The following is a 14,567-nucleotide window of genomic DNA, read 5'->3' on the forward strand; positions in this document are numbered from 1 at the left end:
GAGTGATTGGACAGCGTGGGAAAGAGGATGTAATGTAGAAAAAAGAAAAGGAAACCGGGAAAAGCAAATATTCACCCACAGAGGAATGAATATGAGACGTGAGAAAACAGAACTTCCTTAGTGAACTTTGCACAAGCTTCAATATGATGTGTATAAATGCTTTCTTCTTATATCTCTCCCTTCAGATCCACCATGAACTGCTGGTGAAACTGTGTCTCTCCTGCAGGCAAGTATAATAAAATCTACTCTTCAGGTAAGAAGTAGTGAGTTTGACTGTCTCCCATTGTTTGGTGATGCATTCAGGGGAGGCCTTCAGGTTTCTAGTGCTGAGCACCAAAATGCAAAGTATATTTGATCCTAAACTTCAGAGAACTGCTTGCACTGAACTCTACCACAGCTGTCTGAATAGGAACATTAACAGGGTTGGAAATTTAAACATAATAATGTTTAGGATATTTTCCATTTTATTTTGTTCATATCTTTCAATGATTAAGTATCCCTACTTGTTTTCTCTGTCTTTGCTCTCATTTTTCACACAGTTGTTGAATAATATGATGATGTAATCACACAGAAGGGTTGGCATGGTGGGGGACAGGATTAGAAGTATTAGCTTTGCAGAATAATTTTGCTCCTTCATACATTTCCCCCTTCTATTTGTTTTAGTGTTACTGTATGCTGTATATACTCTGAATATACCCGTTTGTGTTCTTGGTCGTGTCCTAAGCACGCTGCGAACAACTTTGGAGTGGACATGATGTGATTGTGCATTGACGGATGATGTATTACCTGTACATTGTAATAAACATATTGCTGCCTGACCACCTCAGCCTCCTTAACCAAACACAAATCATATTAAAAACACTTTAATTAAATGCAGGAAGAAACATTTCTCTTAATTTACAAAGGTGGATCTAAAAGTTCCAAGTCTGCTCCTGCAGCGCCGCACCATGACATGCATGGAGCACAGGGAGCGACAAGCTTCATCAGGTTGCTTAATTAACATCAGCACCTGAGTTATGTTTCCATCAGCACTGGTATGAGCTGATTTTGCAAGAGGGAGCTCATGAAATTGGATATCAAACTCAGGAAATCAACAAGGGAGACTCCTGAAATGTTTCAGAAAGCCACTGAAGCATTGAGTGTCACCGTTCAAGACTGAACCAGGCGCGTCAGGTCAGGAGCAACCAGGTGGTTTTAATTTGACACTCTCGGGGTTGTGTCACCGTGAATTCGTCCCTCAGGGTCAGACTGGCAACACCAAGTTCTACAACAATGATGGACAACATTCACTGTGAACCACCTGAACTACAATTCAATGGCAACAGGGTTCTCCAACATGACAACGCACCTGGTCACAGTGTGTTGAAAACGGTCAAGTTTCTCACCGGCAACAACACAATCCAAACCTCCAACACAAAATGCTATGTGCACTCTTTGCTCAAGTTTCATGTCCAAGGTCCACGTACCAGCGGTCGCAAAAGCGTGTGGAACCCAGGTGCTGATTTTGTTTATGAAACTTCCCCCTGCTCCATGAACATCACGGTGCTGCACTCCACTGATGCTCAACAGAAACTGTCAAGTTAACCAACTTAACTTTGTGTTCGACCCTCATAAAGAACTGAAATGACAACAACTTCACACTTGAAATGTGACTAACCTAAAAACAGAAGTTTCTGTCTGAAACCTGATCAAGGCAACTGTTAGCTGGGTCACAGCAGAGGTCTCAGTGGTCTGAGGTTGTGAGAAACTGTGTTTAAAACTAGTTCAGAGAGAAATATATACGTTGCATAACAATCACAGGAAATCTCATGTTGGACGCAGCCTCGATGGATAAATGGAAAACTAGGCTGAAAGTTACGGTTTTACCTCAGGAGGAGATGTTCTGATGAATGTGTGAAGAGGGAAGAGAACCAGTCTCTGTTTTCTGTGTTTAACTAATAGATTCATGTCACACCCAACTTGTCCACTAGGTGCACTCAGCGTCCTTCTCCTACAGCTTGAGTGCTGTCTGTGAAATCAGCCACCTGTCAGAGCAGCTGCTCTTCATTAACTCATAACTCCACTGAACATTGACAGGAGAATTTCATGTCTCCTTGTGGCTGCACTATTCTTAAGAGAACAGGTTTTTGTACTTTATTTTCTGAACGGAGGTTAATCTGTCTTTTTTATGAGAACTAGAGCATTCCTTCTGTTTAAGAATTTTTAACTTTTTCTTTTTTAGGTTTTTTTTTCTTTGTATTTTCCCTTTTTGGGAGTGAATATCATTGTGCACTTATTGAACGGTCAGATGTATATATGCCTGTCATATGTACACATTTTAACCATCTATATAGGTGTAATATCTATTTACCAGCAGGACTGATGAAAATCTGTCTGGGATTGAAATTTCTCCATAAACAAATGTGTTGCTCTTCCGTGCAGCCATTACTCATTCAATCCAAACTACTCTTAACTCATCTATCTGCATAATCAGTGTTAGCAATGTAGCTACTGTACAAGCAAGATCATCAGACACACACGTGTCGTTGTTTGATGTATCAGTACATGGGTGCAGGGATTTTCCAGGATCAGAGAGGGAAAATGAAACTGGTGTGCAACATTTCACCTCTTGTTTTTTTATGTGAAATAAGTGTGAAAAAAACAGACCACATCCAAAAGGAAACAGTGGATCGTTTCTTCCTTTAGTCTGAACCCTCTGAACTGAAATATGGGTGAGAGTGTTATAAGAAGAAGTGCCATTTTCAAGTTGAGTCATATTTTATCTGCAGGTTTAACTTTCAGATTTGGATCCAAGTGACAGGGGAGGAAATGTGTAAACAGACTCATTCACATTCACATTTATGATTCAATCATTTTGAAACCATGCAGTTTGAGTTTTCAGTGTTTTTTCCTGATAAATATGAATGTTTTCCCAAACTTTAAACAAGAAACTGCCACAAAGAAGCATGCAATATTGGACAACAAGTTGTCAGTAGTTTAAAACTATTAAACACCAATGGATAATTGCAGGAAAACTGGTTTAGTTATGACCTTCTGGAAGAAGAGTTATGTAAATCACTTCCTGTAAATCTGTAACATTTTGAGTTACACTGTTTTTGTAGTACAGAACAAAAATAAACACTACAAACTTATCTTTTTACTCCTTTATTCAAAATAGAGTGATTGGCAATAAATCCATTTACACCAACGCAAACAAGTACTTCAATCAGCATTTGCCAGCTCATCAACATTACAATCATTTCTTCTTTACATTTCAAAATTCAACTTACAATTTTCCTCTTCGTGTTTTTCTTTCCATAATAAAAACGAGTTCTGATTAAAAGAGTTTGTTGTGATGTAAAACGTGATCTTTTTATGATAATAAAAAGGGAACACAGTGGTGATTCCCACGGATGTGATGAATATCAGACAAAACTGGATGATTTCCCTTTTTGGCAAAACAGTTTAGTTCTTTGGAAAATAAAAGTTTGCACATTGTCTAAAAAAAGTGTTTTACGAGCTTATATCTGTGTAATACCTCACCATTACTAATACATTATCAACTAGTGGGAGATGAGCCAAAAACTGCAAGTTGGAAACCTTATAATTGTTTGTGTATTGCCATGAAATGCTACACAAATTTGTTTAATGTTTTAATGGTTCAAGGTTTGTGATGTTTGAATTCTGAAAAAAAAAACCTGTCTGATTTGATGGAGCTAAAAAAACGACTGAACGAACTATTTGGCTTTTAGGCCGTTCATCGGCTGGTACAATGGAATGAGGAACTTCCATGACTCATCCCAGCCTGAGGGGGACTTGAGGGACATCTGCTTTTTCAGACTAACAGGTCGGACCAAGAACCTCCACGATTCGGCCCACTCTTCAAAGAACTTGTCTTTGGTTTTGCCTTTAAGCTGAATCTTTACTGAACCAGGACCTTTCTTGGGACGTGGTTGTGTTTTACCCAAGAGGTGACATCCTGCCAACCGCCTCTCTGACTGTTTTTCCTTCTCAATGATGGAGAACAGAGTCCTCCTTGTCCTGGTCTTCTCTGCTACGATCACTCTCACATCACTGGGTACTTTCTGCTTACTTTTGTCTTTGCTCTGTGCACCGGCACCCTGCAGGAACCGATGGGAGCTTCCCCAAAGCTTGAAGGTTGCAGGGTTGGTGCAGAAGTTGGTTCTGATGTCATTTTGTATTTTCTTTCCTCTTGACCACATGGCTGAATAGGTACCTGGATTAGGCCAGGACTCCACCCATGGTTGCTCAATGTGCGGCATGGGGTTGGCGAGCCTGAACGATCTCCCCCACTTCGATCCATACTCACTTGAACCACCGTGTTGCTGCTGAGTAGTGCTGCTTACGCTTTGCTGATTCATTCCTGAAGATCCGGAATAACCCGGTTGATGGTTGAGGAGTGACCCAGCGCTCCATGAAGTGCTCCAGTCTTTCTCAGGGTATCTTTCTCTGAATATGTGATTGTCAAAAGAGCGGCTCATTTTAGCTTTGGAGCTCTGCAGAGAAGTCTTCTCTTTGACGGGTTGGATCTCCATCGTTTCATCCACCCGGTTTACTCTCGGCACCTGTTCAGTCCAGTGCTGAATGTGGTAGACCGACCACATCCAGGCTTCCCTCCACTGAGTCAGGGATGGTCTGTCATGACGGAACTCAGTTTCTGACACCATCCAGGCTGCCTGCCAGTCAGAAATGGACTCAACGAGAGTCTCTTGTGACCGCGGATTCTCGAGGAGGTGAGAAGCCACACTTGACCCTCTTTGGCTGACTTGTGAATTTCCTTGTACAGATTGTGATCGATGCTGGTGCCTTGAGAACCTCCATGATTCTCCCCAACTCAGCTCCGTGGTTGGCCCATTCTTAGGGAGTTCCACAGGCACAAAATGGTTCTGGTTCAATGCCCTACTCACAAGGATTGGGGCTGTGGTGGACCAACCCTGCTGCCACTGATCAGGCTCCTGGTTCAAGGGCTGGCAGGTATATTTCCACGAGTTCTTCCACTCGGAGGCACTTGGCCTCATGGTCTCCCCCTTCTCCGACTCTCTGAAAGGCTTCAAAGGGTCAGACCTCATTCTTCTTCTCTCCACCCTCATTCGATGGTTTATTACCTTCCATGAGTCCCTCCATTCAGACGCCAAGGTGTTTTCTATGTTTTTCAAAATAAGAAGCTTAGAATAGGTGAATTTTCTCCTTGGCATATACATTACATCATGTTTCAGTTCATCATAGCGTGCGTCTGCTCTCTCTGGTGTTGAACATTTCACCCGATGGTTCTTCTCCACCCGCTGAGCCTCCACGCCGGTCTCCATCCTTGGTGGTGCAGCCTTTAGGACTTTCTCGATTTCCTCGCATGGTTTGGAGTTGTTCTTGGTCACCTGCCAGGACTTGCTCCACTCAGAGAGGGCCTCAAATTCACTGCAGAGCTGCAAGTACAGATCTTTGTACTTATGTTCTTGGGGTGTTTCGTGGATGGAGGACCGTTTCTTCTCGCTGCCTACTACGGAGGGATTTGAATTCTTGTGGTTGTTGAGGACCGCCATGGCTGCTCTCCATGAATTGACCCACTCTAGACTGTGAGATTTTTGAGGCAACTTGGATCTGTTGCAGCAATGGTGGTTAACACGCTTCCAGCATTCTTCCCACTCTGAGCTCATCTCTCTATCCTCATCTTGCGCATTAGATACAGACTCATTCATTAAACCATCATCTGGAACAGTCGAGGGATCCTGCCGATCTGCTGGCTTGGTGGATGTCCACGACTCACTCCACTCTGACGAGTACAAGGCTTCATTGTGGTGCTGAGTCTCCATCAGCAAAGTAAAGAATTCATCTTTCGGGACATTCTCTCCATTTCCAGATGAATCCGCCTGATTGTTTTTGTCAGATTTTCTCCAGGATATCTGCCACTCCTCAGGGGGAAGACTCAAGTCTAGGTCCTGTGAGTCCACCACCCTGCAGCCCGGTTTCCTCCAGAGATGAAGGCTGTGAGGATCGAAGAAGTTAGGCCCATTCACCCAAGGCTCGCCTGCTTCAGAGTAAGGCTGCTGGGTTGCAAACATCCAGCACTGACCCCAGCTTGAGGTAGCTGTGGGGCCCTCTGCTGGTGATGGTAAGGATTTGTTGTACTTCCATGACTTCCCCCACACCAAAGCTGAAGGTTGGGTTTGGGTGATGGAGACGAGTAACTGCAGCCTGTTGGAAGTCTTGTCCTGGCCCTTTTTGTCCTTTTTGTTGGATGCTGGAGTGGAGAAGCCTCTGTTCTGGACTCCCGGTCTGCCAAGATCTGAACCTGATCCACGAGGAAGAGTAGGAGGAACCTGGGGTTGCTTGCTCTTCCAGATATTGTTATCTGCCTGACTCTCAGCCAGTTTAGGTTTCCTCTCCACCCTTTTGTAACTTCCCAATTTGGCAGACAAACGACTCGCCCAGTCCTTGTTAATGCTGTTGAAACATACAAGAGAAGAAATACAAAATACTTAAGAATCATCTCATTCATCTTAAATGTAAAGTAAAGATTAATTTATATTCGCAGAGGTGTGACGGCAGCAGTATGTATATATGACTGCTGTTTATATTTAGGCCTGTGACTTTGCGTCGGGTGAGGTAATGTTACTGACTGATGAAGTGATACTCTGGTTAAAATACTCGCTGACATCTCTTTAATAACTCCACCTTGTTTATATTGACACGGTATATGTTGTGCTGCTACCACTGATCCAGAAGTAATGCTAATAAAACACAGGAAATTACTTGTTTAAATTGTCAACTTAAAGTATGAATCACTGACAGATGATACATTTGAAATTGGGTTAAGACTAAATAATGAACCAATGTTTATGTTATCAAATAGGTTAACATTTAAGCTAACCAATTTGTAAATCCTGCCCCAGTAGGAGCAGCATGATGTGTGGAGGTCATTTACACTCTTCTTTTGGACCACGACAATAACATCATTATCATTCTTACACCAATACCTACCACCGATATCCGCAAACCTGAGATAATAGACGTTATTGAAGAAGAAAAAAGCTGGAAGTTTACACTTATCCTGAGTCTGAAAATGAAGAACCAGAGAAATCTTGGTGTGATCTTGTACTGAGAGTTTAGCTACATCAAATCAGTTATATAGTGTGAGAGAGAGAGAGATATGCAACACCTTCTGTCAAACTGGTATTTACGACCTGATTTATGACCTGCCATGTGATTTATGACCCCCCCCCAAGCGCCGCCCCCTTTTATGACTTCCTCCAATCACGTAACCCCTTTGATCTTAGTCCCGCTCCCCTTTTTTGTGGCGTTGATTTTAGCTGTCAATTAATTACCTCTCAATGACCTATTGATCTTAGTCCGGTGTTGTTTGATGTTGATTTTACAACATGTAATAAACTAGTTAATTACCCTGGGAAAGGAAGGAAGGATTTTATGATCCATTGATCTTAGCTGACCTCAACCCCCATACACACTTCCCTCCGATCACGTGACCCAAGAGGTGGAGTTTAAAATGAACCAATGAGAGTGGAGTAGGTCGGCTTTATAGGGAGCGAATGGATTTATAAGGTCAAAATGAAGTCGTCGCTCTAAGCACCGCCATGACAACAGATAACTAAAAAGTTAAACCATCCAAGTCTCTGATTATCTAATCTATTGTCCCAGAATCAAACAATGTCCACACAAGCACTGTTTAGCAAACATTTAGGGTATCGTGTCAGACAGTCAGCCTTCAACCACAGAGCACACAGAAAAGTTGTATTTTCTGCACAACACAATCAGACTTCTTTTGTCATCTCTACTCAAACATTGAAGCACTGAGGTTTAGATGATGAGGAGAGAGAAAGTTATTCAGGATATGAGGATCCAGAGTTGTGCTGCCGGTACAGACCTGTACTGAGCCGGCTGAAGCAGAAGAAACAAGCACGGGACAATTCTTTTACTTTTGATATCAGTGTTACTCACCTTCGACCACCAACATGAAACGGGAGGTTCAGTTCATATTATATCTTCAGGATCCCTCTGCAGGTCACTCACATGGTTGAAGAGAATCTTTTTTCAAAAAGTGAGCTTTTTGAATGACAAAACATCTTTATATAATCAGATCAAATGTAGTAATGCTCACTTTTTTTTTCAAACGTTTATCTTTTTCAAAATATTAAGCATTTTTGAACATGTTTTTAACATTTGAGTGAATGAGGAGATTCTTCAACTCCTCTAAAACTTTCTGTCGTTGTCACAACAGCAGCCAGACATCATCTCTCTGATTCCTCATGTTTCCCGTGTTTCTTTGTCTGACTGATTATTTGTGTAACGTGTCCGAGCCGTCCTCTCCTGAGTGGCAGCTCCACCTCACCTGCTCCTGATCACAGGTGACAAAACTGCACTCAGTGAACTCATCAGCCTCCTGATGAAATGATCTGGTCCTTCAACTACTCTGTGCCAAATGAAGTCATGCCAGGTGGAAGTTTCAGTCTTTGTGTACCTTTTGCATAGCTTGTTTTTTTGTTGTTTCTTCCTGGATTGAAACCTGTTCAGTCATCAGCTCATGTCTGCCTCGCCTCACATGCGTCTTTTGTTAAGTTTGATTATAAAATGAATTTCTTTTTGTTAAACCTCTGGTGTGCTCCGTCTTTGCTGCGGCCAAGAACCGGGCCGTAACACAAAATATTCTAAAATAATATAAAATACTCGTCAGAACATTTCAATATTTTAGTTTTTGTCACAAACAGCAACATAATTCTTCATGATGCTTGTAGGTAAGATTGGAGGGATACAATTTAGAGGAAGGGATTTCATTTCCAAAACTTCTTTGTCATTTAGACTAACAGTGGTTGTAATGCTAATCCTTTCCTTCCAGTGCCCTTTTTCCATTAGTCACATGAAGGGTTGAAGTTCTTACGCAGATCATTGAGATGAGAACTAGTCTGTTGGTGTTTGATTGCAGTTTATTGAAGAGATGTAGTTGTACAAGATGAATAAAAATCATACCATGAAATGTGTTGGGTTGTGTAGTTCTGGTCTGGTGGTTGTGCTCTGAAGTGGTTGCTCTTCCTGTGCACCTCTCCTGTTTCCTGTGCCCTGGATATACACTAACCCAAACACCCATGTGCATCCAATTACTGCTACCAGGTGTCCAAAAAATAACATAACATAAATTATATCCCTCCAATCTTACCTACAAGCATTATGAAGAATTATGTTGCTGTTTGTGACAAAAATTAAAATATTGAAATGTTCTGACGAGTATTTTATATTATTTTAGAATATTTTGTGTTACGGCCCGGTTCTTGGCCGCAGCAAAGACGGAGCACACCAGAGGTTTAACAAAAAGAAATTCATTTTATAATCAAACTTAACAAAAGACGCATGTGAGGCGAGGCAGACATGAGCTGATGACTGAACAGGTTTCAATCCAGGAAGAAACAACAAAAAAACAAGCTATGCAAAAGGTACACAAAGACTGAAACTTCCACCTGGCATGACTTCATTTGGCACAGAGTAGTTGAAGGACCAGATCATTTCATCAGGAGGCTGATGAGTTCACTGAGTGCAGTTTTGTCACCTGTGATCAGGAGCAGGTGAGGTGGAGCTGCCACTCAGGAGAGGACGGCTCGGACACGTTACACAAATAATCAGTCAGACAAAGAAACACGGGAAACATGAGGAATCAGAGAGATGATGTCTGGCTGCTGTTGTGACAACGACAGAAAGTTTTAGAGGAGTTGAAGAATCTCCTCATTCACTCAAATGTTAAAAACATGTTCAAAAATGCTTAATATTTTGAAAAAGATAAACGTTTGAAAAAAAAAGTGAGCATTACTACATTTGATCTGATTATATAAAGATGTTTTGTCATTCAAAAAGCTCACTTTTTGAAAAAAGATTCTCTTCAACCATGTGAGTGACCTGCAGAGGGATCCTGAAGATATAATATGAACTGAACCTCCCGTTTCATGTTGGTGGTCGAAGGTGAGTAACACTGATATCAAAAGTAAAAGAATTGTCCCGTGCTTGTTTCTTCTGCTTCAGCCGGCTCAGTACAGGTCTGTACCGGCAGCACAACTCTGGATCCTCATATCCTGAAGAACTTTCTCTCTCCTCATCATCTAAACCTCAGTGCTTCAATGTTTGAGTAGAGATGACAAAAGAAGTCTGATTGTGTTGTGCAGAAAATACAACTTTTCTGTGTGCTCTGTGGTTGAAGGCTGACTGTCTGACACGATACCCTAAATGTTTGCTAAACAGTGCTTGTGTGGACATTGTTTGATTCTGGGACAATAGATTAGATAATCAGAGACTTGGATGGTTTAACTTTTTAGTTATCTGTTGTCATGGCGGTGCTTAGAGCGACGACTTCATTTTGACCTTATAAATCCATTCGCTCCCTATAAAGCCGACCTACTCCACTCTCATTGGTTCATTTTAAACTCCACCTCTTGGGTCACGTGATCGGAGGGAAGTGTGTATGGGGGTTGAGGTCAGCTAAGATCAATGGATCATAAAATCCTTCCTTCCTTTCCCAGGGTAATTAACTAGTTTATTACATGTTGTAAAATCAACATCAAACAACACCGGACTAAGATCAATAGGTCATTAATTAATTGACAGCTACGATCAACGCCATAAAAAAGGGAGCGGGACTAAGAGGATTGGAGGAAGTCATAAAAGGGGGCGGGGCTTAGGGTTCTTCTGTTCTTGAATTTGCATTTGAAATCTGCAGTGTGGAACTTCTGTCCCCTTTCTGCCAGAGAGAAAAATAACAAATACCCTCTCAACTCTCAACACGCACGTATGTCCTACACGTTGCTAAATTGTGCATAAATGAAGGGTAGATGAAATAAAAGTCAACACAAACTTCAAAATATGACTTTTTCACTGTCAGAATTTGATCCATTCGGTCCGATTACATTTTGAAAAGTCAAGAAGATTTGCATGACGGAAACTTTTTGTCCCCATTCTTCCCCACAGAGCGTGATCGGTTTACATTCACCCAGCCAGGGTGGGAAAATCAGATGTAAAAAGTTAGTCTGAGCAGCTGCTCTTCATTAACTCGTTACTCCACAGAACTTCGACAGGAGGATTTTATGTCTCCTTGTTACTGTGCGACTCTTCAGAGGAGAGGATTTATGCACTTTATCTATATTCTGAATGTTAATCTGACTTTTGGAGAACAAGAGCCTTTCTTTTTTATTTTTATTATATCTCACGTATGTGTCTGTCATATGTATGTATTTTAACCACATGTATGGATGCGGTTTCCATTTATGAAGCATGGTTACGTGGTTAATCCGTCTGGGACTGAAAATACAACTCTTTTGGAAATTGCTTGAATTAACGGACATTTATTTATGTCAAAGTTTTGCACTCCAGCATAATGTTTGATGCTGTTTCTTTAAATTGCTTCAGTGAATAGACGTGTCATACTAATGAACTTGCTTATAATGCGTATTATAAGGTCCAGAAGAAAAATAGAATATCAGACAGCTGAAAATCTTTCTGGTCTTTGTATCACGACAACATACAAACTTTGTCTTCGTAATAAGTCAAACTGAGTACAAATAAACTTTGATGCATAGAGCAGGACTGAAGATCAGTAGTGGGCGTTTCACTGTTATTTAGTTGAATCAAATCAACCTAAAAACAATTTCTTTTTTTAAATGTCAAAGAGATGCAAATAACACGAAAACATGAAAAAACTTTGGTATCTTATTTTAAAATGTCCTTGGTTGTAAGTTTATGGACTTGACTCTTGAGCTTGATCTCTGATGTACGGCAGGTTTAACCTGAACTTCTTTCCCTCAGTGGTCAGTGTCGACTGTAAAAACAGTATTTGTGTCACCATGTTCAGGTGTTCATTACACCTCCGACTAAATATGTTCGCTGCCCAAAAGGTTGTGATATGTGATGCGTTCTCCCGTCTCGGTTCTGGTGTCAGAGTTAACTTCTGACCTTTCAGTGTGCCGATGGATCAGATTTCCATCAGGATGGATTTGTTCCACCTATTTGAGTGGATTTCTTTTTAATTATTTCTGAATATATGATGAAAATTCAGGGATTATGAGATATAAGCAGAGTTACACATTTCGAGAGGAGTTTGAATGAAGTTTTCTTACTTTTGGAAAAGAACCATGACGTTTTGTGCACTTTGCACTGTTTTTATACATTCAGCTTTGCAAATGTTAGTTTCCTTCTGAAAACAGTGACATGAATTACATGTGTTCAGATACATGGAGGTCACTTCTGATTAGCTTGTAATTATCTCTTTGCAGGTCAGGATGCAGAGATCTGGGTTCAGTATCATGTTCTACTGCCCGAAAGGTTTAATCCTAAATTCAAATAAATAATATCCTGTCCAATAAAGGCAAAATCTTTCATTGGGATCTCATAAAGTTTTGGTTTATGAAGAGTTCTGAGGGCCCGCAGACGGGTCGTGCACACAGACATGAACAGGTTTGGTCCTTACGAGGGCAGAGCGCTCCTCTCCATCCGCTCGTCCTCCTGCTGTATCTTCTGCATGTACTCTCGCTCCCTGATCGCCCACAAGTTCGTCATGATGGAGGCGTCGCAGCCGGCCACCTCCGGGCTCTTCTCGCCAGACATCTTCAAACTGCCTCAAACACACACAGAGAAAAAAAAATACATAAAATAATTATGATATCCTCCTTTTGGTCTCCTTTCTGGATACTGACAACATCGATCACACCCTGAACCCTGCAGAGGCAGCGGTGTTGTACCTTGTAATGGTGATAATCCTTCGGATGTGTGTGGAGGACCTGCTCCGATATACTGTCACTGAGGGCCATTAACCTGCTGTCAGATATGTGAGGGGGCTGGCCTGTCTAAAAATACAACACACACACACACACACACACACACACACACACACACACAGTGACGGTGCATAAACCTACCACGCTCAGATTTTATATTTTATTTCATTTGAAGGTAAAGTTTGACTGTAAATGTGGTTAAAATCCTACGACTCACTGTTTTTATAGATTTTGCTGCTCAGCGTGTCACAATAAAAATTTACTGGAGTTCAGTGGGATGATTTTGAACAAACATCTGGATTTAAACCTTGCGGTATTTCATCATTTCAGACTCTCTTGTTAAACACACCAACTCTCTGACTACACGACTGCAGCTGAGGACCCTGTGAACGTATCCCAATTACGATTTATGGATCATAATGTTTGCCTGGAACATAATAAGTGACTAAAAGCAAATGAAGCGCAGCTTTGTAAAAGCAGGAAGTGTCAGGTTGAGTCGGGTTCATCCCTCCATCAGTTCATGTGTTTACTGAAGAGTGATTTAACGCATAAGATGTCAGCGACAGACCATTAAATGCAGATTATGACCAGTTAGAAAATGTCCTCCTCCTCTTTGCCACCTCCAGCTGGCGGTGCCTCGGTGGTCATGTATGGCTTTATGTCTGGACTCACTCCGATGAGGAGTTGTTGAAACTATTGAAGCCTTTAACCAATCAGTACTGACTACCTTAAACCGAATGTTGTGTCCTGAAACTCCACCACCGTCACCATTACTGGAACTAAGCAGCAGCGATCAGTGATGTCATCAACCATCAGTGATGTCATCATCCATCAGTGATGTCATCGTTGGTTCATGAACGTTATGAAGCCTCCAGTTCAGATTCTGTCCGTCACCATCTTTGCTAGTTCGGAGCGGTTTGGAGCAGATTTTTCACCATCACGTCTTTTTGCACTGGAAAATGTCCTTTTCATGACCTTCAGCGTTCCCCAACATAGAAGAGAACCTCTATTTTAAAAATACCACCCGAACTAGTTGGAATGACTTCACCTTTGTGTCACTTTGGTATGAGAGGTGGCACTAAATACTATGATACCCATAAGATTCAGCAGCTGTTGCTATGGAGAGGAAGCCAGTCAGAGGTGCCCCCAACCATCAACCATCAGTGATGTCATCAACCATCAGTGATGTCATCAACCATCAGTGATGTCATCATCCATCAGTGATGTCATCGTTGGTTTGTGAACGTTATGAATCCTCCAGTTCAGATTCTGTCCGTCACCATCTTGCTAGTTCGGAGCGGTTTGGAGCAGGAAGTGACCATATTTGGACGAGCTGGGGGAGGAGCCAGCGGTGGATCTGACCGATCTGATTGGAAACCTGACGATACTACGTCCCGCCCACCGATAGCTGTAACCTGACTGCACCACAGGCCTGTCAATCAAACAGACACGCCCCCAAAAACAGGTCTTCTTGAATCTTCTTTTCTAATGAATGAGGGATTATTTTCAGATGGACCTCCAGAAAACTAATAAGAAGTCTTCCACACTGTCATCTTCACGAGCACAACTTCATGTCTGCTGAATAAAGATGGAGTCACATGACAACAAAAAAGTCAGTCATCACAGCAGGAGGATGGAAAAACTTCAACTGGGCAAACTTTGCGATTCAGCAGTGGCGTGGAGGTTGAGAGGTCGGGATCAGGACCGGGGTTTCCAAATGAAGTCTTTGGAAGTCAAACATTGAAGGCTGAAGTGCCCTTAAGTTCCACACAAATCAAGGCGTCACTTCCTTCAACAGGTCTCAGAGTT

General features: G+C 41.8%; 1 protein-coding gene across 2 annotated transcripts; it reads right to left on the minus strand.

Moving 5' to 3' along the window:
- Positions 1 to 3,135: 3,135 nt before the first annotated feature.
- On the minus strand, positions 3,136 to 12,790 carry LOC138210104 (uncharacterized). Of its 2 annotated transcripts, none has more exons than XM_069169054.1 (3): positions 12,723 to 12,790; positions 12,452 to 12,595; positions 3,136 to 6,438 (listed from the first exon to the last, which is right to left on the minus strand). In XM_069169054.1, exons 2-3 carry the CDS (start codon positions 12,586 to 12,588, stop codon positions 3,717 to 3,719), a joined length of 2,859 nt encoding a protein of 952 aa, XP_069025155.1. In that variant the 5' UTR covers positions 12,589 to 12,595; positions 12,723 to 12,790; the 3' UTR covers positions 3,136 to 3,716. The 2 variants fall into 2 exon arrangements, with proteins under 2 accessions (XP_069025155.1, XP_069025156.1); XM_069169055.1 differs by having other exon boundaries at positions 12,452 to 12,599; positions 12,723 to 12,784.
- Between the last annotated feature and the right edge of the window lie 1,777 nt (positions 12,791 to 14,567).

This window comes from Embiotoca jacksoni, unplaced genomic scaffold, assembly GCF_022577435.1.
Source record: "Embiotoca jacksoni isolate LCO1_2020_lvr unplaced genomic scaffold, fEmbJac1.0.p SCAF_42, whole genome shotgun sequence".
Classification (NCBI taxonomy): domain Eukaryota; kingdom Metazoa; phylum Chordata; class Actinopteri; family Embiotocidae; genus Embiotoca; species Embiotoca jacksoni.